This window comes from Capricornis sumatraensis, chromosome 8 (assembly GCF_032405125.1).
Source record: "Capricornis sumatraensis isolate serow.1 chromosome 8, serow.2, whole genome shotgun sequence".
NCBI classification, from domain to species: Eukaryota; Metazoa; Chordata; class Mammalia; order Artiodactyla; family Bovidae; genus Capricornis; species Capricornis sumatraensis.
The window spans coordinates 95,020,192-95,047,532 of NC_091076.1; the positions used below are offsets into that span (position 1 = coordinate 95,020,192).

General features: G+C 52.2%; 3 protein-coding genes across 3 annotated transcripts in view; all 3 read right to left on the bottom strand.

The window, feature by feature from the left end:
* Nucleotides 1-51: 51 nt before the first annotated feature.
* LOC138083659 (EF-hand calcium-binding domain-containing protein 3-like) lies at nt 52-4,069 on the bottom strand. Its single transcript, XM_068977486.1, has 9 exons — nt 4,008-4,069; nt 3,122-3,346; nt 2,957-3,009; nt 2,012-2,155; nt 1,586-1,673; nt 1,393-1,497; nt 947-1,140; nt 682-840; nt 52-209 (listed from the first exon to the last, which is right to left on the bottom strand). Exons 1-9 carry the CDS (start codon nt 4,067-4,069, stop codon nt 52-54), a joined length of 1,188 nt encoding a protein of 395 aa, XP_068833587.1.
* A 1,256-nt stretch (nt 4,070-5,325) lies between these two features.
* Nucleotides 5,326-19,768, bottom strand: SPATA32 (spermatogenesis associated 32). Its single transcript, XM_068977487.1, has 6 exons — nt 19,622-19,768; nt 18,111-18,948; nt 8,153-8,207; nt 7,234-7,288; nt 6,005-6,888; nt 5,326-5,410 (listed from the first exon to the last, which is right to left on the bottom strand). The coding sequence occupies exons 1-6, from the start codon at nt 19,766-19,768 to the stop codon at nt 5,326-5,328; spliced, it is 2,064 nt and encodes a 687-aa protein (XP_068833588.1).
* Nucleotides 19,226-27,341, bottom strand: part of MAP3K14 (mitogen-activated protein kinase kinase kinase 14) — a 42,844-nt gene continuing 34,728 nt past the window's right edge. The window contains exons 9-16 of the mRNA XM_068977821.1: nt 27,207-27,311; nt 25,357-25,520; nt 24,713-24,863; nt 22,922-23,296; nt 22,648-22,754; nt 22,124-22,268; nt 21,126-21,226; nt 19,226-20,749 (exon numbers count right to left, since the gene is read on the bottom strand). Of these exons, the coding sequence (XP_068833922.1) occupies nt 20,585-20,749; nt 21,126-21,226; nt 22,124-22,268; nt 22,648-22,754; nt 22,922-23,296; nt 24,713-24,863; nt 25,357-25,520; nt 27,207-27,311 (1,313 nt within the window). The 3' untranslated portion in view covers nt 19,226-20,584. The remainder of the gene's footprint in view (nt 20,750-21,125; nt 21,227-22,123; nt 22,269-22,647; nt 22,755-22,921; nt 23,297-24,712; nt 24,864-25,356; nt 25,521-27,206; nt 27,312-27,341) is intronic.

Sequence of the window (27,341 nt, forward strand, 5' to 3'; positions counted from 1 at the left end):
CGCTCCGTGCCCGCCCCCACTACAAGCTGCCTGCTTCGCTCAGCAAACACTTTATTTGTACAATTTCTTCGTAGCAGGTCTCTGCAAATAGGCCGGAGAGGGGGAGAAGGGCTGCTTCTGGATCAGAGTTGGGGGCGAGGGAGCCAGTTTCGAAGGGCACATACACCCTAGTAGTTGGCCCGCGAACCCTGCGGAAGCGCGGAGGGGGCGTACGGAGGGTCAAGTTTGCAGCTCGGATTAGAGACGCAGGGTTAGCTCCACCCGAGTCTACGTTTCTGCCGGCCCGTTTCCACCAGTCCTGCCTCCTACCTGGGTCCCTCGCCCCCTTCCGTTATGCCCCGCCCTATCCTTAGTCGATCCTTAGTCGTGCTGTAAAGAACAATATCGCGTAGGAATCTGCAATGTTAGGTCCGTGAATCAAGGTAAATTGGGAGTGGTCAAACAGGAGATGGCAATGAGTGATCTCTTATTGCATCTCCCTCGGTCAGGTCCCAATTTCTTGTAGTTCTGCTTCCGCTCTGCCCGTCCCTCCTCTCCCCGCCGGTCTGTCCGGTTCATCTGTCGGGTCCCGCTCTGTCTGCCCCGCCCCTATCCTCTCGGTCCCGCCCCACCCTCACATGCCCTGCCCCTTATCTGCATAACCCGGTCCCGCCCGCTGGCCCTGCCCGTGTCGACTTTCACCTTGGCTGAGCCGCCGGCTCTTGGGCCCGCGCTTGGGGCGACTGGGCTGGTACGACTTGGGAAGTTGGACGTCTGGGCGCGGAGTTCGGCTCTGCGTGTGGGATTCTGGCTGCGGTCCCCCGTTCAGGCTAGGTATCTGGGAGTAGGGGCTGCCCGCTCCTGGGGCGAGGAAGCGGGTAGAAGGAAAAGGAGGGGCGCTTCCTGAAAACCGGTTGTGAGAGAGAGTCCCCAGTCCCGCGGGTCCCCCGCCCAGCCCCGGGCGCACCCGCTTTGTGCAGTCCGTGCAGCGAACGCGCCAGCTCGGCATTGGAGAGGCCGATGAGGCGCGCGGCCTGGCAGAAGAACGCGAGGCCCGCGTGAGAGCGCCCGCTGCGGCCTCGACCGCAGCGAGATCGACTGCGGGATTGACCTTTCCAGCTTGCGTTCAGACGCAGAGACCGCTGCTTCTTGGAGTAGTAGCTTGAAGGAGAAAAGTGGGCAGCCGCCTCAGACAGCGTCTCTCCCAGTCCTCTCCATCTCACCTGCGGGGAAGCTAAAGTGGGACAGGAATCTGATCAGGGGCAACTTGTCTGATCGGGGGCAACTTGGCACCCAGGAAACTGACCCAGAATTCAGGCTCTCCTCTCTGGGGCAGGGACATCTGGGGACTCCTGAACCGGGCAGTCTGCTCCCCGTATCTTGGGCCTTGAAGCTGGGTCCAGTTGTGCCCACCTCATCACCTCCCGTACCGACTTGAAGGGCACATAGCCCAGACTCATCAGCTTGAACAGCATCTCTAAGAAGAGGGTTTGCAAGCCCTGGGGGTCACAGGCCCAGCTGTTCCTCACCTTGCCTAGGGGCAGAGAACATGGGGGAAAGTAAGGAGGAGGCTTCCCCAGGCCAGGCCCACCCACTCCTGCCCCACCAGCCTTGCCCCTCCCCCAAGCACTGAGCCAGGCGGTGGCTGTCAGTGAGGACACCCAGGAAGTCTCTGAAGCTTACGATTCCATCACCTGGGAAGAGAGACAGAGGAGGGCGTGCTGTAGGTGCCTGCCCCCCTGTAGAAGGCTTGCCAGCAGTTCTAGGCATCAGAATGTCCAGTCCTGCCTCTGGCCAAGCATTTTCTGAGGTCGAGTCAGGGAGAAATAGCCCTTGCTGTGTGGGAGCCCCAAGTCAGGATGAGGATTATCACGGTAGAAATGTTTAAGGGTGAGGAGCTAGGTGTGGTGATCAGGGCAGGCTTCCAGGAAGAGGGATGAAAAGGATCAGACCAGGGATTTTGTGGGCAGTGGAGGCATTCTTCAAGGCTAGGGGTGGGAGAGATCATGGGAGTAGGGACAGGGTCACCCACCATCCAAGTCCGCCTGCCACAGAGCCTCACACATCTCCTGCGGGCTCAGCTGGACACCCACATTGCACAGGGCAGCTTTCATACTGCGCATGTCCACGGAGCCTGTTGGGCTGGAGCTGAACAGTTTGAAGACATCCCGGAATGCTGGGGGTGGGGAGGGGGCAGGCGAGCAAGGTGAACCCATGCACAGGAACCCTGATATTTACCCACTCTAGCTCAGATGAGACTGAAGACTTGGGTTCACCGATTCCCTGGGCATTATAACTTCAGGTAAAGAACAGTGGTTGCTGTGTGTTGGCACCTGTTAAGTGTCTGTTCAGTTCTCATGTCCAATGCTCATATGAAAAAAATGTTAAAAACTCTATGTCCAAGGCCACACCACCCATAGGGGCCATGCCAGGCTTTCGATTCAGGTGGTCTGGCTCTATAGCTCCAATGTCTGGAGGCTTCAGGAGCCCTGCTGGCAACCTGGCCTGTAGCAGGCACTGACAACTATTGATGAATAGAATGATTCTGCTTTGAGGGACCCCTGGCAATATCAGAGCATGATCTTTGCAGGGACACTGAGGCCCCCAAATGTAGAAGTGGTTCCTTTCACCTCTACTCCCACAGCCCTGAACCCCAGAGGGGCAGGGACTTCAGGTCCTTTTTTCCCATTGTTTCTTCCAGTTTCCCTTCTTCCTTTCATCCTGTTCCTCCATCTACCATCTCTCCATCCACCATCCACATACCTTGCTATCCAACAACACCTCCCTCCCTTCTTCACATACACACACACGCGTGCACACACACACATACACGCACAGAGCCATGATCCCTGGGATTGCAGAAATGAGCAAATCAGACCAGCATGGAGAGGTCACAGTACAGTCTGCTGTGTCCCAACCTCCTCTACTCTGAGCATCCCCTAGTTTTCCTCCCTGCTCCCAGTCCTGAGGCCCTCACCGGCTAGCTGCTGTGCTGTCAGGGGAAGCAGCTTCTTGTCTGCAAAGCTGCCTCTGGCAGGGGGAAGAGAGTAGAAAGGTCTTTGCACCTGCTGCTGAGTGGTGCCAGATTCAGGCAGGCTTTTCGACCCAGCACCCCAGCCCTGGCCCTGGTCCCTGCCCTCACCTCTGAGACCCGGTCTGAGGGCCTGACTGTATTGTGTGGGTGGCCTCAAGGCCCTTGAGCTGTCTGATCCTCTGGGAAGCCTGCTCAGCCCCTGTGGCCAAGGTGGCAGCTGGTTCCTTCTGGGTCAGGAGGGTAGCACATTGTTGCAACCTTCCCTTCGGGGTTCTGCTGGCCTGCTCCTCTCCTGGGTCTTGCGTGAGCAGTCTTTGAGGCTTCGGTGGAGGCCTTGGAGGTGAGGAGAAGACAGGGCTGAGGGGTCCAGCCCATTTGAGTGTTGTGACTCCAGGGCACCTGGGACCAGATCTGTGGGTACACAGCTTCACCTCCCAGGACCGGCCCCCTGCCAGCCTGTTCCCACAGCCCTCTCTCTGGGGGATTCTGGAAGCACTAGCTTGGAGGAGTGACCTCCGCCCTGGTCACCTGGATGTTCTCTTTGCCGATGCTGATTGCTTGGTCTTCCGCCCTCTGCTGCCTGAAAGGCAGAGTTGCACGCTTGGAGGCTGGGCCTGTCCCCCAGGCCTGCAGTCCCCCAGGCTGGCTTTGGGATGGATCTGAACAACTGTCAGCAGGGGTGCGCTCCACCCTCACCACAGGCCTGCTCCTCTCTGCTAGGGAACCTGCACGTTTAGTATTTTGAGTTTCTGCTCCCTTAAGGCATCTGAATTTTGTGACTCCATGCCAGAAGCTAACAGGAAGGCTGACGTGCAGGGGAGAAGTAGGCCCCAAAGGCCCCAGGTCAAGACATGGGAAGGTGGGGTCCAGCCAAGATGGGACTGTGGCTCACCTTACCTGAGGTGCCCTGGTGGGGGAAGGAGCCCTTCCTCTGGGAAGATGTGTCCCAATAGCCAGATGCCAGTGTTGGCCTAGTCCCTCCCCAGACACTCACCTCTGTGCCTCTTCTTCATCCCTCCTTCCAGCCACCTGCCCCCTTCTCTGGACCTGGCCCATTATTGAGTGCTCACACGTGTTTCCTTAGTCGCTTCGCTCATGTCTGACTCTTTGCGACCCCATGGACTGAGGTCTGCCAGGCTCCTCTGTCCATGGAGATTCTCCAGGCAAGAATACTGGAGTGGGTTGCCATGCCCTCCTCCAGGGGATTTTCCTGACCCAGGGATTGAACCCATGTCTCTGGCACTGGGAGGCGGGTTCTTTACCATCAGTGCCAGCTGGGAAACCCACCCCCCTTCCTAATCCCATTCCCCACTCCTCAGCCCCCTCTCAAGGCAGGGCAGGGTTCTAAGGGTCTGCAAGGTAGGGCTTTCACTTGAAGGGGAGCCTTGGTCTGGAGGAGGTCTCGAGTCTCTTTAGGCCCCAAGCCTCAGTGCTGTCTCCCCTTCTCTTTCTCCCTGACTTCCCCCTTCCTACCCATGTCCATCCCCACACTCCAAGTTCTCTTCCCTCTTGTTGCCATCTCCTCTTCCAGAAGCTTCCCCACACTGTCCCTCCTCCCCTACCATGGAGAGGCTCATGCATCCGGGTGTATGCATCTGGGTCACAGGCGCTGTGTACGTGTGTGCCTGTGTGCCTGGCACGTGTGGAACATGCTTCTTCGGCCTGCATGCGTCTGTGTCACATGCATGTCTGTTCACGTGCTGATTGGCAGCTGGTGTGTGTGTGTATGTGTGTGTGTGTGTGTGTGTGTGTGTGTGTGTGTGGACTGCCTGCAGAAGTGCATCGTGACCCATGGACTCTCCCTTACACTGGAGGTACCTCTGAGTGGAGGTGGTGGCCCCTGGAGGACCAGTCCCTCGGCTGCATGCTTCCCCTCCTTCAAGCCCTGAACACCATCCCTTCCCCATGCCAGGCTTCACCATGAGAGAAGTGGGAAGAATTCCTTCCAGAAGCCTTCTCGCCTGCCCAGTCCCACCTCCAGGAGGCTCTTGCCTCAGACGATCCCCAAATGTCTCTTTTTACATCTAAGAAGCCTCAGACAGGGCACAACTGAGGTCTCCCCAAGGCAAGTCATGACTCTCTGATGCTGGCCTAGGAGTCTGGCGCGGTGTTGGGGGAGTAAGCAGGGACCACACAGGGCTGATGGAGCCCGCGGCGGGCAGGGGGTGCTGGGGTGGCTAACAGTGCAGGTGGCATCTCTAAGCACTGGAGACCAGGATGCTGAAGTCAGAGGAGCTCACTGGTCCAGGAGCATTTGCACAAAAAGTCTGAGCCAGGGGGCCAGCACTGGAGGCTTTACTGGTTTTGTCTAGTCATTTCTCTGGGGAGGCGGGGGTTGACAGCTTAAAATGGATTTTCAGGAATAATGGATTCCCTTTCATGGTTCCCGGCACCGAGCTGCAACGCAAAAGAGATAGTGTCACTTGGGCCCTGGTGGGAAGGACAAAGGAGGGGTGAGCCCGGCGGCCTTTCTGAGGAGGGCGCAGGGGCTCAGATGGCCTCTTCCTGCTGCGTGATGTGGATGGGCAGCTGCCTCTCTGTCACGTTCCTCCATCACCAGGAAGCGTGGGGTGCTGGAGAACCCAGAGTCCTCAGTCCTGCCTCGCTGGGCATATCCAGGGCCCAGGGCTGAGACCTAGGGGTTCTCAGTAGGAAAAAGCCTGAGTGCTTCCAGTGAGGGTGAGGCCGTCTACACTCATGGTGAGAAAACTCCTAATGCTAGAATGGCATTCTAGTTCTGGCTTCGAACCCAAGTCCCTGCCCCCGCCCTGGAGCGCTTACCCTCCATGGTCCCCAGGCCTCTGTCAGCCCTGGCCTTGGTACTGCACCTCGGCCCACCGGAACTTGTTTCCAGCAGCCTTTATGAGGTCACTGAGGTGGAGACATCACTCAGCCAGCCCCTCATTCCATTGTCCCCTGCCCCCACTTGGCTGTGTGAGGAGTGGGCCCGCCTGCACATCCTGGGGGGAGCCGCGGGGCAGCCTCACTTACTCTTTTGCAGCTCCTTTTGGCTGAGGGGACGTGGTCGGGGACTGGAGAAACTTCAGCTCGCCTTCAATGGTGGCCCTCTTGAACCCTGGCTTTCTGAGGTCAACGTAAGGGTGAGGGACGTCCTCATCTTCTTGTTTTGGGGCATCCTGCGTTTTCCTGGCTTCTCCTGGTTCCTCTGGCGGCTTCTCATCCTTCGTGAGTTTTCCCTGCTCTGGCTCGTCCGTAGTGGGTTGGGCAGCATGACCCAAGGCAGGCTCTGTGGGAGGTGGCGTGGCCTTCTGGGGTGCGCTCTTGATCATGTGCTGCAAGCTGGGCAGGTCTATCCTGCTGGAGGAGGCCATGGCTAGGGTTGACGCGAAATTGATCAGCTCTTCCAGGCCCATGCTGGGAGTGCAGAGGGATGGCTCGGGGCTTGGAGTCTTCTGGGAGGCTTTGTCTAGAGGGCCTCGCTGGGTGCTGGGGTCCTGACTCTGCTTCTTGGAGCTCTCGGTGTCCTTGGGGACCGTCTGTTGGGCTGGGCATCTGGTGGTCTTTTCTGTGCTCTTCTGGATGGGCTGCGTGCTGATCACTGGCTGCAGGCTGTGTTCTGACACCTGGATGAGCCTGTCTACCCAGAAGAGGTGCCTGGAGGTCTGCACATGGATGGAGCGGTAGTCCTCGTCCATGGAACTCACGTAGCTGGAGTTGGACCTCATGCTCAGCTGTCTGATATCAGGCTTCGTTAGCGCATCTCCATAGGGTTGTGGGGACTCTTCCCTGTACCCCTGGGGCTTGGGGTCTTCCTGTTTGGCCTTGGGCTCTGCCTGTGGGAAGGGCTTCTGTTCTGGCTCCACTTGAGGGAGCTCTTCTTCGGGAAGCTCTGGCCCTAGCAATTCGTCCTCCAGCTGAAAGGTTTCAACAGGAAGCTGAGGCTGCGCCTGGCACCCCCACCCCAACCGCCACGGTTCTCCCCATCCCCCATTCTCTGCCCGGCCCCACCCCGCACTGTTCTTCTGCTCACTTCCTCCCCAACACTTGCCTCCTCCAAGTGACCTGCTTGGGGCAGGGAGGCAGTGGGTGCAGCTGGTGAGGGTGGGTGTGCATGTGTGTGCCAGCCCTGGCCTGGTGCTAGGGTTGGTCCCAGAATTGTCCAGGGTGGGGGCTTATCAGGCTTTAGACAAGATGGGCCTCAAAGACCCCTGCCCCTGGCCTCCTACCTCCCCCTAGGAGGTGATACGGTCTGCAGTTACCTCCATGTCATCTTCCTCTTGTATTGGCTGGATCTGGTTTCGGTTTATGTCACCCCTAAGACAGAGGAGGCACAGGGTGGATGTCAGGGCTCCATGCAGTAGGAGGAGTAGCGTCTGGGGAGGGTCTCTGGTGCCCTTAAAGCCTCCTGCCTTGTGCAAGGACTGGCAAGATGCTCTCAGTTCACTCCCCTGGTGGTGCCCACTCCCACTGAGAATCCCATGGCAGACTCACAGTCTCAAACTTCAGTGAGTTCAGAAAGCGCCTAGAGAGCTTGCCAAGTTGCTCCCCTCCCCCTACAACCTCTGCAGAGGAGACTGACTCCTTGGGGGAGGTCCCCCTATCCAACAGTCCCCTTCCTAGAAGCTTGTGTCTTCTATTTCAGCTGGAGGTGAAGCCCAGAAATCTGCATTTTAATCTAGCATCCCAGTGGGCCAGTGTCTGCAAGCGGCTCATCACAGAGGGAGAAGCCCAGAGGAACACCCTCTCCAGAACCTGCTGGCTCTCAGCTCAGCAAATCTGAAGTACAAGGGTGTGTGTGGAGGGTACCCTTGGTTCTTATTGCTAGTTGGCTGCCATCTCAACCGCTGCCCTCAGTCATTGTAACCTTTCTCTTATTTAGGCACCTGCCCACCCTCCCCTTGGACAGTTCTGATCTCAAAGAAAGGCAATGCTAAGGGGTCAGGCTCCATCCATGTCCTGGGTGTACCCCACCACCCTTCAGTCCCCCTCCAACCTGAGGGATTGGGGACGGAAGCAGAGCGGGGGATGGCCTCCATCCCCACCCCTGCTGCCTTTTGGCCTGGATACTGGCCTTGGGGAGATTTTGGAAATAAGCAAGACAGAGGGAGATCCTGGGTGAGGGTGGGTGATCTCGGAGGTGGGGGAGAAGTCCTATGGTGATGGGGGACTGGTTCTCACTGTGAATCCATAATGTCCACCGACTCTTTGCCACAGCAAGGAAATCCATTGGCACCTGGCAGGGAGAAGGACGTGAGGGCAGGGGACCTGCAAGTGCAGACAGTCCCTGAGCGAGTCCGGAGCTCAGGCTGGTGGCACTGCTGCAGCCACCCCTCTCCTTCCCTGTCCCTTCCCTAAGCCCACACGCCATTCCCTTGCCCATCCTGCCCCTTGCCAGCATCACCAGCACCCCATCCTCCACGTCTGCTCCCTCCCACCTTTCGTGATCCATCACTGTCTTCCATTAGGGCAAATACGAATAATAGTGGTTACTTCCATTCACTGAGTGCTAGAAACTAGCCCAGGGATTGTGTTGAGCACGTTATAGGCTTTAGTTCTTTGACTGAAAGCAAAACATGAGAAGAGGTTCATTTGCCCAAGGTCCCTCAGCTGATCACTCAGGAAGTCAGGACTTAGATGCAGGCTTCACTTAAGGAACTCTTTACTGCCCTGCCCTGAATGCCATCCTATCCTGGAGCCTGTAAATGTGCGGGGTTCTCCTTCGCACCCCAGGTGAACTTTCTTCATCTTTTCCATTCCTGCCCCTGCTCCCCTTTCTCCACTGTGTCTGGCCAGGCTTCAGATCTGCCGCTCACTCTCATCCTAGCCACTCTTATCCTGTCCTCTCTTCCCCCGGCTTCTCATGCCATTTCACATCCTGGGATCATCTATTTCCAACGCCAGGCCAGAATTCTCACCCCAGGTGCTTGATTTGAGGTGACATTTGCGTGCTAAGTTGATTCAGTTGTGACTGACTGTGTGACCCATGGATTGTAGCCTACCAGGCTCCTCTATGCCATGCCCTCCTCCAGGGGATCTTACCAACTAAAAGATCGAACCTGCATCCCTTAGGCCTCCTGCAGTGGCAGGGATATTCTTTACCACTAGTGCCACGTGGGAAGCTCATCTGTTTATTTTGCAACATGAAACATCCTTTGTAGAGATTGGCTCCTTGGGGTACGTCCCCCCTCACAGTCACCTTTCTTAGAAACTTGTATCTTTTATTGCAGAAGCTTCTCTTTCATCTTTTGGTGATAGGGGCCACCAGACTGTCCCATTCTCTGAGCCCCAGGATGGTGGATAGGGGTTGACCGTGGGGCCATTATGGCAATGAGCAAGCCTGGATCCCTATGAGCCTGCAGTGTGACAGGAAGTGACAGCCTTAGCCCTGGGAAGAATTGCTCCCAGGATTAGCTTAGAAGGATTAGAATGTGCTGTGGCCTCTTCCTAGAGGTGGAGAGGCTGGGGAGGGTCCTTGCATGGCTGATATTGGGTCCTGGGCTTTGGGTTGCTCCATGCACTTCCTAGCTGATGCTAGTGGTAAAGAACCCACCTGCCAGTGTAGGAGATGTGACAGACATGAGTTCAATCCCTGGATGAGGAAGTTCCCCTGGAGGAGGAAATGGCAACGCCCTCCAATATTTTTGCCTGGAGAATCCCATGGACGGAGGAGCCTGGTAGGCTACTGTCCATAAGGTCACAAAGAGCCGGACAGGATTGAGGTGACTTAGTAAGCATGCACCCACAGGTTCAGCCTGGGCCTGGGATCCTGGATCAGCTGGGTGACTGAACTAAGAGTGCACCAGGGGCCGGCTCAGTGGTCTCTTCAGAACTCATCACTTCTTTGACCACCATGCTTTCTTTGACCATCCCTCAACTTCCTCCCCACATCTCTTCTGCTCCATTTCTGCCTGCCCCAACTGCTGCTATGCCTCAGGCTTCTGACCCCACAGCCTTCTTTTGCTTTGTGGTTGTTCAGTTGCTCAGTTGTGTCCAACTCTTTGTGATCCCGTGGACTACAGCACACCAGGCTTCCCTGTCCTTCACCATCTCCCAGAGCTTGCTCAAACTCATGTCCATTGAGTAGGTGATGCCATCCAACCAGCTTGTCCTCTGTCATCCCCTTCTCCTCCTGCCTTCAATCTTTACCAGCATCAGTGTCTTTTCCAATGAGTCTCCCTTCATGTCAGGTGGCCAAAATTTTGGAGCTTCAGCATCAGTCCTTCCAATGAATGTTCAGGATTGATTTCTTTAGGACTGACTGGTTTGATCTCCTTGCTGTCCATGGGACTCTTAAGAGTCTTCTCCAACACCACAGCCCAAAAGCATCAATTCTTTGGCACTCAGCTTTCTTTATGGTCCAACTCTTACATCCATACATAACTACTGGAAAAAATATAGCTTTGACTAGATGGACCTTTGTTGGCAAAGTAATATCTCTGCTTTATAATATTCTGTCTAGCTTTCTCATAGCTTTTCTTCCAAGCGACAAGCGTCTTTTAATTTCATGGCTGAAATCACCGTCTGCAGTGATTATGGAGCCCAAGAAGATAAAATCTATCACTGTTTCCATTGTTTCCCCATCTATTTGCCATAAAGTGATAGGACTGGATGTCATGATCTTAGTTTCCTTTGCTTGTTTTACAAAGTTTCTCTGGGAAGTTTAATCAACACCTAAAAGCCTTAACTCTTCCATAAAAAGCACTTGGATATGGATAGAAGGAAAAATTATGATGGTATGCACCTCACTGCTGCACTGGGGTTTAGAAGCAAAAATCTGAGGTTGACTCAACTTGGGGCCTCTATATTCAACCTGGGAATGTTCTATTAGGGATTCACGTGACATTTGGTAGTATATGAAGTAATATCGACTTCCAACTGTGGATTGCTTTATATAGAAAGGCATTGATTTTGTATTCTGCAACCATCCTAAAATCTTATTGGTTCTAGTAGCTTTTTTAAGATTCCATAGGGTTTTCTACATAAACAATAATATTCGTGACTCAACATTGTCTTCTTCCTTTTCAACCTGGATGTCTCCAAGTTCCTTTTCTTGCCTTATTGCACTGAGAATAATCTCTGGAACAATGTGGAACAGAATTGAGAGTAGATATTCTTGCTTTGCTAGTGAGCTTAGGGGAAAAGTATCCAGTATTTCATTCTGAAATATAATGTTATAGTTTTTCTCATAGATGCGATTTATCAGGTTGAATAAAGAAGTTTCTTCTATTCCTACTTAATTTTTAAATAGGAGGGGATGTTGGGTTTTATCTGATGCTTTTTCTGAGTTTATTGAGATGATGTTTTTCTTATATTCTGTTAATATATAAGTTATGTATGTATGGCTATATGTGCTTAGTTGCTCAGTCATATCTGACTCTTTGTGATCCCATGGACTAAAGTCCACTAGGCTCCTCTGTCCATGAGATTCTCTGGGCAAGAATACTGGAGTGGGTTGCCATGCCTGCCTTCAGGGGATCTTCCCAACCCAGGGATGGAACCCAGGTCTCCTGCATTGTAGGCGGATTCTTTACTGCCTGACCCACCAGGGAAGCCAGGGAAGTTATATATAGCATGTGCTACATATATTACATATTATTCTGCTAATAATTCTATTATAATTTGTTTATGGTGAGATCTTGTATTCCTGGGATAAATCTCACTTGATCACAATGTACTATCTTTTTATATATTGTCAAATTTTATTTTCTAACTTTTAAGATGAATTTCCACATATATATTCATGAGGTCTATCGGTACACTATTTTCTATTCTTATAATGTCTTTCTTTTTATAATGTCTATGATGTAAGGTTTTGACAGTAGAGTAATGCTGGTCTCATAGAATGAGCTGAGACATGTCTCATCTTCAACTTTCTGAGTTTGTGTAAAATTTTTATTATTTATTCATTATTTTTGGTAGAATTCACAAATGAAGCCTGTGGACCTGGACCTGGAGTTTCCTTGTGAGTAGATTTTTAATTACAAATTCAACTTAAAAAATAGATACAGGGTTATTTAGCCTACCTATTTATTTTTTATTGTGGCAAAATACACATATCATAAATTGCCCTTTTAAAATTATTTTTAAGTATGCAGTTCAGTGGCATTAAGTATATTATCATGCAGCCATCACCACTATCCATTCCCAGAATATCTATTTCTTCTTGAGTGAGGTTTTGGAGTTTGTATTTTTTTAAAGGAATTTATCCATTTCATCTAAGTTGTCAAGTTTATTGGCATAAATTGTTCCTAATATTCCTTAATTATTTCTTTTCATATCTGCAGAGTCTATAGTGATGTTACCTCTTTCATTCCTCATGCTGGTAATTTTTGTCTGTTTTTTTTTTTCCCCTTGTCCAGTTTGGCTGTAGATGTATCAGTTGTGTGGGTCTTCTCAAACCTGCCAGAGATATATGTCTGATTCCTGAGTGGTCACATTAAAGTAATATCTGCAAAGCAATAGGCTCCTGCAGTCAGAGGCTCCCAATCAGCTTTTTATGATTTCACTCTTATACATGGACAACCAAGCATCACTAGGCATTTGAGAAAACTGCTAACATAGGAGAGCTAGACTGAGAGAAGAGACTACTCCAGAACACCAGAAGAGAAACAAGGGAACTGAAAAATTCTAATCATCTTCAGAGACTCAGAGTTTAAGATATTAAGCAACATATATATTGCATCCAAAGAACATGAACAGGATACTATTCTAAAAAGAACTATGAAAAGAAACAGCTTTTTAGCAAACAATTAAAAAATAAAATACAGAGAATATTCCTAGAAGGCAGAACTAAAATATCAAGACGATGTGAGAGAAAAGGATCCAAAGGAAATCCAGTGCTGGGTTATAGAAAGGAGATTCAGAAAGAATGGAGACCATGGAGAAGAAAAGTGAAATCAGTATTTCCCTGAGCTGAAGGATGTCATTAGCTTAAAAATGTTTGCTGAATATCCAGCACTATAGATGCCAAAAGATCTTTGCTCTAAAAGTTCATTGCACCAGGAACCAAGGATTCCTAAATACTTCTAAGTGAAAAACAAGTTACCAACAAGGGAAGGAGAATCATACTGGCGGTGGAGTTAGCAATACAGTTGCTTTTAACATTCTGAGGGAAATGGTTTCTAACCTAGAATTTTATATCTGGCAAAACTATCATTTCAGACATGGAAAAGTAAGAAAGTTTATTCCTTTTTATTTTTTTTTTTTGGAAGTTATTTGAGGATGTGCTAACACAAAATAAAGGTGTAAAACAAGAGAGTCAGGGATGAAAAAGCATATCCAACCCAGGAAAGCAGCTGAATCCCAGATGTTAACTGTATAGAGGCCTACACATTGGTGCAATAGGATGAAGGATCCTGGGCAATAGGTCTCTGAAATCAAGAAAACCTAACAGAATAGTTAACTAAATGTAGAGGTTGAAGAAAACAAAGACTGTGATGAAAGCCAGGAGTATACGTAAAAGGCCACTAAAAAACAAAAACAGGAAAAACAAAAAGCTGTAGGAGAAAGAAAAGGTAATTGTGGTACCTTTTATGGCTCAGCAGCGAACAGTTTTCATGTAGTCATGATAATAAATCCTGTTTATTAACTTTCAACATTTAGAATCAATATATAGGCAAAATTTGGAAAACATAATTATGGTTATGGGACAATGTGAATGCTATCAACCTTGATATTAAAAAAACAAACATACAGGTTAGAGTCTTTGGGAGCTACAAGGCAGGAAGAAAAGTTGAAGGTAGGGTCACTAAAACACCTTACTATATGTGTGTCAAAAGATACTCTCTAAAGTTGATGAAAAAATAAATAAATTTACAAAGGCATTAGCAGATTAAAAATAATTGATGTTGGGGAGGTGGGGCAGGGTGGTTTCCATTAGAGCGGGTAGGTGGTCCAAGAAGAAGCCTGTCAGCTTGTGGGGAGATGAGACGGTAACCAGGCAGAAAAATCGTTCAAATGGAACAGTGGTGGTGGCTCTGAGGAGTGAGGCTGGGGGTGTGGTATAGGGGATTCTTGCTTTTCAATCACTGAATAAGCTCTTCAGTACTATTTAACCATATGCATGTATTTCTTGGATAAAGTTAAAAAGAAATGTTGAGCTCCAGGGGTACTTCCCTGGTGGTCCAGTGGCTAAGACTCTGCCATCCCAATGCTGGAGGCCCAGGGTTTGATCCCTGGTCAGGGAACTAGATCCCACATTGCCACAACTCAGAGTTGGCATGCTGCAACTAAAGATTCCACATGCCACGACGAAGATTGACAGTCTTTATGAAGATTGAAGGCCTGGTGTAGCCAAATAAATATATTTTTAAAAGGTTGAGGCCAGCTATTGTCCAGGGACTGTGCTAAGGGCAGAGGACACAGTGATGAACATACACAATCTCTGCCCCTTGGAGCTTTCAAGCCTGTGGCTGTAACCACAGGAGAACCTCCAATCTCTATTTCATACTCCCACTTGACCCTCCAATTTCTATTTCTTACTCCCATTTCTCCTGAGTTCTAGACTTAAACTGCAGTCACTGATGACACATTTTTCCCTTAGGGGGCCTCAACTTCACTTTGTTTAAAACCCTATGGATTCCTTGTCAAAGCCTGAGATGAGTAGTTTGAATAGAATTCCCCTTCACTATTGTTATAACTAGGTGAGCTAGGGGCTCATCTCTTCCTAAAGACCTCCCAGACTCTACCCCAAGCCCCCCACCCCCCACAGCAGACCTCTATCTAAGTGCACAGCTTCTTGCTGACCCTCAGTGAGAGGTGGGTTGGGTGTGTGGTTTGCTTACTTTGAATCTCTGATCCTCTACACAGAGTCAGGCACAAGGTGGATTCTCAGCAAAAGTCTGTGCAAAGAATGGTTTCCTGGGACTTCGCTGGTGGTCCAGTGGTTAAGAATCTGCCTGTCAATGCAGGGGATATAAGTTCGATCCCTGGTCTGGGAAGATCCCATCTGCCATGGAGCAACTAAGCCCATGTGCCACAACTGCTGAGCCCGTGCTCTAGAGACCATGCTCTGCAACAAGAGAAGCCACCGCAACGGGAAGCCCGTGCGCCGTGGCTGGAGAGTAGCCCGCTTGCCACAACTAGAGAAAGCCTTTGCACAGCAATGAAGACTCGGTGCAGCCAAAACTAACTAACTAACTAAAATTATTTTAAAAGAGAATAGTTTCCTTATTCCTCTCACCCTATGAAACTCTTCAGATTATCTCCCATTTTTGGCCTCAAGTTCATGCTTTGGTGTCCAGACTCTAGGATGGCCAACACAGTTCTGCATGTTTGACCCATCTTCCTTTCCAATCTCTCATCTCTTGATAAGCTCCTCTCCCTGGTTTCTTTGTTTATCCTATCACCCCAGTTAGAGACCTGGGTCACTTGCAACCTCCTCACTTCCCCAGCTCCTGACTTTCCCACCACTGTTAATGACCTAGTGCACATCCCTTCTCCATCCCCACTGCCTCTCTCCTCTTCCGACACCAAAGTCAACACACACCCAGGACTCATGACCCCCTCCACACTCGGTGCTGAGTGCTTTGCATGCATTCAGCCCTCAGGGCCACATTCTGCACAGGTGGCCATGACTCTCCTCTCATAGATGAGGAAGTTTGCACAAGTCACACAGCTCTTAAGAACAGCACCACGACCTGAACACAAGTCAGACCGGCTCCAAACCCCGTGGTGCTACCCACTGTGCTGGCTGAAATTTCTCTAGGCCTCTAGCTGATATAATACAATATGGACCACTGATCCACATTCCCCCTGACCCCGGCCCCAACCTGGGCATCTCAATGACTGCAGAACAAGCCTGCTGCATCACACCTGCTCACATCCAGACTCTAGGGTGGCCTCAAAGATCCTGCATAGTCTGATCTCTGCCTTCTTTTTTCATCTCCTGGTATCCAGTTCCCTGCCTTGCCCCAAGCTCAAGAGGCCCTGGAACATGGAGGGAACTTTTGTGCCTCAGTGCCTTTGCACATGCTGTTTCTGATACTCAGAAAGTCTCTCTCCTGATAAAAATCCTACTCATTCCTGACAGCCCAACTCAAATCTCCAATGTCATTATCTCTGTGACATACCTGGCTGTCTAACCCACATTTTAATTTTTAGTTAACTCATTAGACTCAGGGCCTAGCACAGAGTAAGAGTAAGTGCTGGCAAATAATAAATGCTAGAGAGAGTGTGACGGAGAAGGCAATGGCACCCCACTCCAGCACTCTTGCCAGGAAAATCCCATGGACGGAGGAGCCTGGTGGGCTGCAGTCCATGGGGTTGCTAAGAGTCTGACACGACTGTGCGACTTCACTTTCACTTTTCACTTTCATGCATTGGAGAAGGAAATGGCAACCCACTCCAGTGTTCTTGCCTGGAGAATCCCAGGGATGGGGGAGCCTGGTGGGCTGCCATCTATGGGGTCGCACAGAGTTGGACACAACTGAGGCAACTTAGCAGCAGCAGCAGCAGAGAGGGTGTGAAGAAAAAAATTCCTCCTACGCTGTTTGTGGGAATGTAAATTGGTGCAGTCACCATTAAGAACAGTATGGAGATCGCTTAAAAAACTAAACATAGTGTTACCACAAGATCTTACAATTCCACCGGAGAACATCTGGAGAAGACTCTATTTTGAAATGATACCTGCACCCCAATGTTCATTACAGCATTTACAATACTCAAGACATGGACTCAACCTAAATGTTCATCAACAGATGAATGGATAAAGATGGTGTGGTATACACACACACATACACACACTGGAATAGTAGTCAGTCACAAAAAAGAATGAAATAATGGCATTCACAGTAACATGGATGAAGTGAGTGAAAATCTCTCAGTCGTGTCCAACTCTTCACGACCCCATGGACTATACAGTCCATGGAATTCTCCAGGCCAGAATACTGGAGTGGGTAGCCGTTCCCTTCTCAAGGGAACATAGATGGACCTAGAGATTACTACTGAAGAAGCCAGACAGAGAAAGACAAATATGATATGACTTATATGTGGAAACTAAAAAACAAACAAACAAATGAACTTATTTACAAAACAGAGACTCTCAGACACAGAAAACATATGGTTACCAAAGGGGAAAGCAACTTCCCTGATGGCTCAGGTGGTAAAAAACCTGCCTGCAATGCAAGAAACCTGAGCTTGATTCCTGGGTTGGGAAGATGCCCTGGAGAAGGAAATGGCAGCCCATTCCAGTATTCTGGCTTGGAGCATCCCATGGACAGAGGAACCTGGTAGGCTATATAGTCCGTGGGGTTGCAAAGAACTGAAAAGCATTGAGCAACTAACACTTTCCCTTTCAAGGGGGTGGGTGGGTAAGAATAACATGCACACTACTATATATTAAAATAGATAACCAACCACCAGCTGTATAGCACAGGGAACTATACTCAATATTTTGCAATAACCTATAAGAGAAAAGGATCTGAAAAAAATATATATATATATACATCACTGAATCATTGTGTTGTACACCTGAAATCAACACATTGTAAATCAACAATACTTCAATTAAAAATACAATAAAATACAGTTCTCTAAGATTAAAAAACAGGAAAAAGAGAAGGGGATGCAATAAGCATTGCAGGAGTGATTTACGATGTCTGCATCAATTTGTTTGTTGAGGGGAAAGCTGTTCTCTGGTTGTTGATTTTTGGCACGTTTTGAAGGCTGGCCCATGTCGTCCTGGGAGAGAAAGTTCTGAGAAGAAAGCCTCCAATCCGGGGGTGGGGGAGATCTGGGCCCCCTTGTTAGAAACCTGGGAGATCCAGGGCCCTCAGGGGAAACCATCTTTGTTTAAGGGTACAGAGAGAAGTGCAAAGCACAACGGAGGGCCTCAGTGAAATATCTGTTGAAGCACACTGCCTTTCTCTGCAAAAGCCTCAAGCACCAACCACGGAAACACTTGATTTGATTTGGAGCGGGGGTGTTTCCTCTGCAGTTTGGGGTAATTCATATATCGCTTCCTGGGCACAAGGCCACCGCCCCTCATCCGCGGGGACCGCGGGGGTCTGGCTGGGGGTCGACCTTCCTCTCCGGCGCCCGCCCGCCTCGGCCAATCCCCGCCCCCCGAGCCCCTACCTCACTTTCACTTTTCCCGCCCGGCCCCGCCCCTGCCCCGCCGAGCGCCGCCCGCTCCCACCTGTCACCCCCATGCTGACCGAGACTCTGTACTGGAGGCGGGAGCGGGCTGGTGGCTGCTGCCCCTCCGCCTCCAGTGCGCTCTTTGGTGGCAGGCTGTCCGGGGCGGTAGAGATGCGGGGGGTGCGGTGGGGTAGACGGGGGAGCCGGTGCCTGTGATGTCGCTGCCTCTGTGACGTCCCTGACCCGAGCCCCGCGGCGTGTGGGTGGGCTTGGCAGTTGGTGGAGGAGTCTTCCAGAGAATGGGGCTCCTCCTTGCGGCGCAGCCGGAGCTCCTCCTTGGGAGATATCCAGGAGGCGCTGCTCTCTGCTGCCGGCCCAGATGGGTAGACGATGGAGACTGGTAAGCCTGAGGTCTGCTGGGCTGAGCTTTGATCTGCCCTGGGCACACTGGCATAAGGCCGCTGCACCTTCTGCGTGCCCAGGATCTTCCAAGCTGCTGAGCTTGCCACCTTTGCCCAAAGGTATACACATGTATCTGTGCACACGAACTTGGACATAGATTCCTGCTGTAGAGCCAGATTAGACGAGGCACCCTGTGTGCCAGTGACATCCATCCTGGGCTTCTGTCCCAGCGCCAGGGAATCTACTTTGGGAAAGTCATCTCTGAGCACGTGCAGACACCCAGCTGGCTGGAAAGGCTGGCAGTTCAGGCCCATTCCCAGTCCAGTTCCCTGGGAGCCAGGCCTCAGGGACAGAGGAGTGAGTGGGACAGTCTTGGTTCTGGGCATGCAGTCTGCCGCCACTACCCCACTCCCCTCAGCCTGGCACCGTTTGGCCAGGGACTTCCCAGCTGTCACCATGTGGGGCATCTTGTCTGACTTGTCTGGATGGATAGCCTAGAGGTAGGACTGGAAGTGTCACTGGGAGGAGTGGTGGGAAAGGGCTGAAAACAGTCTGCCCAGGGTGGGGCAAGATTGGATAAGATACCATCAAGAAGCCAGAGGGAGGCAGCTGGTAGGATGTGAGGTTCAGGGCATAGGCAGGAGGGAGTGGAGACAACCACGGTCCAGAGACACTTGTCATTACCTCAAACTTTATTGCTTACAAAGTCATCTACCATTCCAACGCTGCAGTGCGCATGCTGCAGCTCTTCACATCCTGGGGGCTGGGAGTCTCTCCCTGGGGAGGAGTAATGGCTAAATGTGGATAGCTGGGCAAAGGCCACCTGGCAAGGTGTGGGGTCGAGCTTCTCCCCAGATGGAATCTCAGGGGATACCCCCTTACCCCTCAATAATTCACAGTTGATTAATGCTACATGAGTCCTGATCAGCTGCCCCCCAAAAGAAGAGGCTGGCCTCGGGGCAGCGGCGGGGGGGCACATCTTAAGGAAATCTGGAGGAGGTTTGAGGGGTCACATGCATGAAGAAGGGTCAAGAACTCAGTCCCTTCCCCCATCTCCTGGCTTGCTTGTGCCCATGCAGAACCGCTGGCCTGCCCTCCTGGAGGGCAGCCATGAAAGTGCTTTGAGGTCATCAGAGTGCAAAGTGCCGTTGGCGGTGCCCTGGAGACCAGGGGCGGCAGGGTCAGAGTGTCCCGGGAGGCTCGTGTGAGGGTGTGGAGGGCCGGGGCCTGGCTAACAGAAGCGCCCGCGTCAGGTGCTTTCTGCGGAGTCGATCGCGCTCTGTCCTCAGAGCGCTCCTGTTGGGTAGGCCTCATGTCGCCCTCCATTCCCACAGCTGAGCGAGCTGAGTGCCAGCTGGGGCAGGGGCAGTGCTGGGCCTGCGGCTGGGCTCGGGGCCTGCTGCTCCGGGGCAGACTGGGGCTGGTGGCAAAGGGGCACGTGCTTGGGGGCTGAGAACCGTGTCACTTGAATGCCTTCTCTGGTTCTTCTGAAGCTGACCTCTGCTCAGGGCCTGAGTCGCGGAATCCTGAGGAGTGGCATTCTCTCCCAGGGAGACCCCTCCCTGGGAGACCCCCACGTCAGGCGTTTCTCCCTCCCTGGCCTGAAAAGCTCCTAGTGCTAGAAGAGGGGTTGGTGGCCAGGCACAGCCGGACAAGGGGGTCAGAGGGGCCCCTCCATGAACGCAAGGGGAGGCACACCTGCCGCCCCAGTCCTGGCCTGGGCCTGGGGGAATCGTTAGACGCTCACACCTGCCTGGAAACCGAGGGACGGCTCACCCCCCTCTCCTGACCTGGGCCAGAAGCCGCTCTCCCCTGACTGCCAGCAGGTAGCCACTGATCCTAACGCGGTCAGGCCAGCTTGTCGGGACCAAGGCAGAGAAGACCCTCTGTTCCTCGTGGGAAGGCCTCCTGTCTTCCTCCTCCTCTCCTGTGGGCTCAGGCAGAACCCAGGTGGAAGATCCCGGGAGGTGCTCTGCTGGCACCGCCTTTCTGCTGCCAGCCCCTGGTCCCACCGTTGAGCCACGGGCTGGCAGAGCTCCGGGAGCAGGCAGAGCCTGTGTCTCAGGGCAGCACTGAGCACCGAGAAGGAAGGCCGCTTCTGGCCGAGTGGAGCCAGTGGTGGAAGGCTGCTTAGGGCCTGTTCTCCAGCTGGCCGTGCTTGACCCTCCAGCTCCAGGCGAAGCTGCCGTCTGGGGCCAGGGTGCACTGCAAATCGATGCCTGAGTCCGGCACCTCCATGTCGTAGCGCACGGGCTGCCCGTCCTTGGTCACCAAGCTGAAGGCTGCAGCTGGGATCTGGGGGCAGAGCAAACCAGGGGGCCTGAGAGCGGCTGGGGTGCTGAAGGGTCCCAGCAGAGCAGAGCTGATGGCTTCCTGCTACACTGGGAGACACTTCCCTCCAACGCAGCAGGCAGCCTTGGAGTATTATCTGCCTTTCATTCTGGAAGACTTGGAGAATCTCACCCAGCCCAAGTGGGTGGGGATCCTGAGGACCCCTCAGTCACCACTGCCAGTCTTGCCCTGGGACCCGGGGGGCGGGGGGGCGGACATCACAGGGCCAACTATTTCCTTTGGTGCCATGTCTACTTATTCAAAAGCTTCCTTCCTGGAGGACTGAGCTAGGCACACTGGATTCTGGGAGTCTTCCCCTCAGCAGGCACCTGCCCCTTACCTGGCTGCTGATGCCCGTTGCAATGTCTCCCACCTTGGCCCGGTGGAATTCCCGGATGTGCAGGTGTTCGCCATTGAGAGACTGTATTTGGACTTTCACACCTAGAAGTCAGGCAGGGTGACCATCAGGAGAGTGGCTGCAAGCTCCCTAAGGCGCCCTAGGGAGGGGGAAGCAGGGTGGCTGAAGAAGCTGCAGAGATGGCTTTAGGATGGCACAATGCAAAGGGCTAAGGTTGGCTCCTGTGTGGAAGCAGTATTCCAGCTTATACACAAAAACCAGAAAGGAACTGGAAGCAAAGATTCTTAAATTGGGTTGTGGGCAACTTAGATGGTAAGGTTCCCTGAGGTGGGACAGCCTCTGGCCAGGCGTGGGGCTTGATGCCATGAGTCACACTGGCCCTGGAAAGGCCAGGGAACTGTGTGCTGATTAAACCCTTGTTCTATCAAAATCACAGATTGACCTCTGCAACCACACTTGAAAACAAAAAAGTTCCACATGTGCTGGCTTTCTCATCTTCCGACTTCAAATCCCAGAGGAGGATCTCAGGAAACCTATTGCTAAGCTCTGTATTTTTTCTTCTATTTTTTGGCCACACCCCATGGCATGTGGGATCTGTTTCCTGACCAGGAATTGAATTTGCACCTCCTGCATGGAAGGCAGTCTTAACCACTGGACCACTGGGCAAGTAGCTCTTGCTGAGTTCTTGATTAAAATGCTCATGGGCTCCTGTTTTTCCCTTTCCCTTCAGAAGTTCAGGTTTTTGAGTCCAAGCCAGGAGAGACTGCTCTCTACCCCCAGCTAGAGGCTTCTGGGACTCCATCAGCTGCCCATGAGGGGCCATGGTCCTTCACTGCCCCGTAAGGACAGGCTCTGAGTTTAGTTTACTCTAAACTGACTCAGTGGCCAGGCACCTCAAGTTCTGGGTGCCAGGTACCTTCCTCCTCTCCCGTCCCTACCCTCAGACTCCCCAGTCCCAGGCAGAGATCAGGGGACTGTACCGTTGAAATAGCTTGGTGTGTCAGTGGGCCGCCCCCGGGCCAGCACCATGTTCCAACTGGAGCTGCGGGCCTCCGCCTGGCTGCTCCACGAGTGCACGCCGGAACTCAGTGTGTCCCGTGAGCTCTGAGAAGCCTTGGACGGGTTCTAAAACGAGAGTGGGCACAGACTCAGGTCCCTGGGCTCAGGGAACCTTCTCTGGCCTTGGTCTGCTTTGGCGAGGAAGTGCTCCTGGCTTGGGCTGGAGGAAGGTGACGATTATTCTCTATGGGGACTAAAGCCCCGCCTTTCCCCTCACTATCTTAGTCACCAAACCAGTCCTGCATTCCCAGGTATGCTGGAGATGGACTGTTTCATTCTGAGAAACCAGGACCCCCCAGCCCCAACGAGGACCCCTCCCGTAAGAAAGGGGCGACCCTATCACCTGCCCTTTACCCTCTACCTGCACTGAATACCTCCACGGGGTGGACACAAAGCCACCAGCCCTGTGCCCGGGCTCCTGGTCCATGGCCCACGGCCCACTCACCTTCTCACTGTCGTCTGACAGGGAGAGGCTGTCGACGCTGAGGCATGAGAGGATCTGCTCCTGCTCCTCCAGGGAGAACGGCTGGGACAGGCTGTTCAGAAATAACTCTGCAGAGAGAAGCAGAAAATGACTGTGAAGGACCGGGAGGGGTCTGGGCTCACTGCACGGATCGCTGAGCCCAGAGTGGGGGCTGGCTATGGAGAGGATGAAGCCAAGGCCTTGGGGCAGGGCCCAGGCCTATGTCCAGGGCCCTGGTGGCCACAGCTGCCCATACCTATCTCCAGCTGCTGTAGCTCCTGCTCAGGAAAGGTTGCCTTTCGCTCGGGGGAGCTGGGGCTCCTGGCGGGGGCCGGATCCAGGGAGGACAGGGGCAGTGGGTCCCATGTCCCAGACTCCTCCTTGCCCCAGTGCAGGCTGGGCGACTTGCTCTGCTCTGGGGGGTCTGGAGGTAGAGGAGGCTGGAGCTTAGGGGCCCCGCCTGCTGCGTCCTTAGCCGGCTGCAGCCCTGGGGCCCCTGGTGAGAGCTCCCCTGGCGGGGCATGCAGGGTCTGGTGAGGGTGGCCTTGGCTTGGCAGTGGGTGGGCTTGGAGTGGCAGTGGATGTCTTGGTTCTTTGTACTCTCCTCTCCAGGGACTCCTCAGACCTCCCACTACAAAACAGAGAGGACACGTGGTGAGGAGGGAACGGGCCAGGCCGGGTGGCCTTTCCTGAGCAGAGAAGCACCAGAAGTGGGCAGGGAGGGTGGTCCCTTGCCCAGCCAGGACATGATTTCAGAGGGCGCTGCGTGGTCTTCACAGGAGGCTTCTTTCTTAAGGTGGGTCCTCTCACGAAAATAGAACAGTATTTCTTTTATTCCATTTTCCTTCCAGGTAACAGTTGGAAATTAAAAAATTATAGAATTGGCTCCAGAGAAGGACTTTGTTAATATTAATAGTATTATAAAGGGAAGACTTAAAAATAGCTCTGGGGTAATGCCCACTCATAGCTTCTAGGAGAATGGGCCTCGATGACCCTCTGTGTCTTACCCTTCCCTTCCCGACAGTCAGTGCTTCCTGAGGGGGCACTATCTCTCTGGAGTGGGGGGGCAGTTCAGCCATTATAAATGGGGGGGCCATTTTATCTACCATCTACGTTTGGGGTGGGGGCCATGCAAGGTGTCTCTCCTGTTTTACTCAATCCCTATCCGTTCTCCTCACCACTGCCTTTCAAGTCCTAACACTTCCCTCCCTTGCCACCCCACTGACATTCTATCTTCAGGAGACATCACAAGTCCAATATGTCACTTTAGGTCTCACTGAATTCTTGCTAAGTGTGTGCTGTTTTTATTTATCGATTTTTAATTTACACAAACGGCACTGTATTCTAGGCCTTGCTCTCTTGGTCCCTGCTTCACCAGGCACTATAGTTTTAAGATCCAGCCAGGTTGCCCTGTGAACACCGAGGTGCTTTTACTGCTGTGGGTGCTGCGTGGAGCATCCCGCACCCCACCCCACCCCACCCCACTCCCACCACTGGCCTCTTCGTGTTCCCAAGGAGGGACACCCAACTGCGCCCATCTCCCCTCCCACAAATGACACTCTAATGTACATCCCCAGGTGTGTCCCTCATGGATCTGGGCAGAGTTTCTTTGGCGATGTGCCCGGAGTAGGGTGCAGGGTCCCAGGTCTGCAGACATCTGTCTGAGTGCGGCCAGGTGCCCTCCAGCAGAGCCTATGGGCCACTGTCCCATATAGTTGGCACCGCCAGCTTTCTGACTTTCTCCCACACAGATGGCTAGAAAGTGATACCTGGCTTTATTTCACATTCTCTGATACTAATGAGTTCAAGCCCCCTTTATATGTTGTGACCTCATTCCCCCATCTCCTGAGCATGGCCTCTGCATCAAGGTACAGTACTAAGCACTTGGACTCACGTGACCTCAGTCTTCCTAACAGGCCTGAGGTTGGTGCCATGCCCACGCTCTAGATGGGGAAGCCAAGGCTCTGAGATGTTGAGTATCTTGTTCTTGACCACCACACGACCCCACCGGCTCTCTCTCTCCCCGCAGCCAGCGCGGGGCTCTTACCATGCTGCAGCGCCAGGCTGACCTTCCCCCCCAGCTCCACTGCAGATGCTCGGTGGACCGGCTCTTTCCTGAGCCCCTCCTGGATGGCCTGGGCCGTGAGCGGGGCACAGGAGGCCGGGATCTCCCTCACAGGTGGAGGCTCACTGGCAATCTGGGGGTCAAAAGGCAACATATGAGACTCGCCTCCCCATCACTTCCTTTTCTTGCTGCTCCCCACTCTCCCCTGTCCTGCTGTGCTGGGGTCAATCAAAAGGACTAGAGTGGCCTGGTCTAGAGTGAGGGCTGGGGCTTTTCCGAGAAGAAGGGGAAAGGGGCTTAGGTAGGACAGAACAGAGCAGGAGGCGAGGTGCCCATACCCCCCAGGCACCCACGACCCCCACAACCCTCAGGAGGACAGGCGGGGGTGGCCTGGGCTGTGGACACAAGAGAGCCCTGAACCATGAACTCAAGAAGACCCTTCACCCAGGATCTGCCCTCGGACCCTCAAATTTGGGTAGCCAAGAATGTAAGTCAGGATCCCACATCTCTGATGAGGCCCTTGCTTGCTCCTGCCTGCCACTGAAGGGCGGCCGACACGGGAGGCGCCACCAAGCCTGCAGCCTGGGCCCCTGGCCCTGCTGGCCGTCCCAGGTGCTCTCACGGACCTTGAGGCAGAGCGGTCCTCGGAAGTACTGGGTCCAGGGGTGGCAGCCGTTGAGCATGTGCAGCATCATGCAACAGCTGCTCCAGACGTCCACCTTGGCGTCGCAGGGCTTGCCCATCACCACCTCTGGCGCCATGTGGGTCTCTGTACCGGGGATGTAGTCCCCTGCGGAGGTGAGGTGAGGCAGAAAAGGCGACTGTGAGCTCTGATGGGCGGAAGCCTCGGCTATGACCACCCCAGTCAGCTCCTGATATACCTCGACTCTGTCTCAAAGTACTGTAAGTAGAGAGAAAGCCTCCAGATCCAACTTGCTGGGGATAAGCCAAGGTGGGGATTGTGCTGGGGACAGGAACAAAGAATATATCATCTAACACACGGGCTCTGAATGTCTGCGGTGGTCCAGTGGTTGAGAGTCTGCCTACCAGTGCAGGGGACATAGTTCGATCCCCAGTCCAGGAAGATTCCATATACCATGGAGCAACTAAGCCTGTGCACCACAATGATAGAAGCCTGCACGTTAGAGCCTGCGCTCCACAACAAGAGCTGTCACCACAATGGGAAGCCCAGCCCGCGCACAGCTAAGAAGAGAGACCCCTGCTTATCGCAAATGGAGAAAGTCTATGCAGTGATGAAGACCCAGCACAGCCAAAAATAAATAAATAAGTGAATTAAAAAACCCATTGGCGCTGCCATTTGGAGCAAACTCTCAAAATGCCTTCTAAAAGGGGGGAGGGATTAATAGTATGATGTTCCTGAAATTTTAGTAACTTAAAAAAAAAAAGGAAAAAAACCTTATATGCATAAAAGATTAGAAAGACTGATGCCAGATGTGAATACTGTTGTTTTTCTGGTGGTTTGTGTTTCTTATTTTTGTTTAGCTCTACTTTCTGTGAAAGATATTAGAAAAGATATTTTTATAATAAGATATATATGTACATATTATATAATATATTAAAGTTAATATATGATATCAATATATATAATATATATGATATAAAAGATATTTTATAATATAACTCTATAGTTATTTCAAAGTGGAAAGCAGGTATCTGTGTTCAAATTACATCTCCAGAATTATCAAGAGTCCTTTGACAACAAAGAATCACTTCTCAAAGATTGCTTTTCCTTTGGTCAAAATGAAATAATTTTATGCTAAAGCTATAAATAAAAAGCAGGGCACAAAACTGTGTTATGATGACCTTAACTATATAGAGAAAAGTACCCAAAAAATTATGAATAAGGAAAGACCTGGAGGGAATTATCTAAAATATTCATGATTATATTTCTGGGCAAGAGGAATGGTAAGAACTTTTCCTCCCCTTCCAAACCACTTAACACTGTAGTTATCTAATATTTTACTGTGGACAAGGATTCTTTTAATAATCAGAAAAATATGTTAAAAACAGGCATTTCTCCAGCTACAAAGCATAGGCCCCTTGGTCAGCCATCTCATTCTGCTTTGCAAAACCGAGCTCTCAGAGGCGAGGGAGGGCTGAGCTCACAGGCTGGGAGCATAGCTCCCCCGTAAAGGCTGGTCAAGGGGCCTGGAGCCCTGGGGGTTCGGAGACAGCAGACCTTGGACCTTGGCTGTGGCACCCAGCTTCTTTTGTTCCCTCCTCTGTGTAACAAAAACATCAGAAGCAAGCACCTGACATGCATGATTGCATTTAAGCTTAACAACAAAAGCCTCATAACCCAGGGTGGTTGTGGGGCTGAAGAATCTTCATGGACTTAAAGTGCTCACCTCTCTGACTGCCATTAAGGAAGGTACAGGAGAAGGCCCAGGGCTAATGCTTAGTGAAGGCTGCCCGGCTGTTATCTTTGGGGGAAGGGGTGGGGGGCAGGGCATACCTGTGAGCAAAGACTTCCCCAGGCCGTCGGGTTGAAGGCACACAGCGTGGCCAAAGTCGCAGAGGGCTGCACGGCTCCCATCACTGGACAGGAGCACGTTGTCGGCTGCCAGGCCACCCCGGGGAAGAAGAGGAA

Coding starts and splice junctions, on each gene's coding strand:
- SPATA32 (XM_068977487.1), bottom strand. CDS start 19,768: ATGAGGCCTACCCAACAGGAGCGCTCTGAGGACAGAGCGCGATCGACT. Junction 18,949..19,621: donor CTCTGACCCTGCCGCCCCTG/GTCTCCAGGGCA, acceptor TCCTACCTCTAG/GCTATCCATCCAGACAAGTC. Junction 7,289..8,152: donor GTGGACATTATGGATTCACA/GTGAGAACCAGT, acceptor CCTCTGTCTTAG/GGGTGACATAAACCGAAACC.
- LOC138083659 (XM_068977486.1), bottom strand. CDS start 4,069: ATGGGCCAGGTCCAGAGAAGGGGGCAGGTGGCTGGAAGGAGGGATGAA. Junction 3,347..4,007: donor GATGAAGAAGAGGCACAGAG/GTGAGTGTCTGG, acceptor CTCACCTCCAAG/GCCTCCACCGAAGCCTCAAA. Junction 1,141..1,392: donor TCGGTACGGGAGGTGATGAG/GTGGGCACAACT, acceptor TTCTCCTTCAAG/CTACTACTCCAAGAAGCAGC.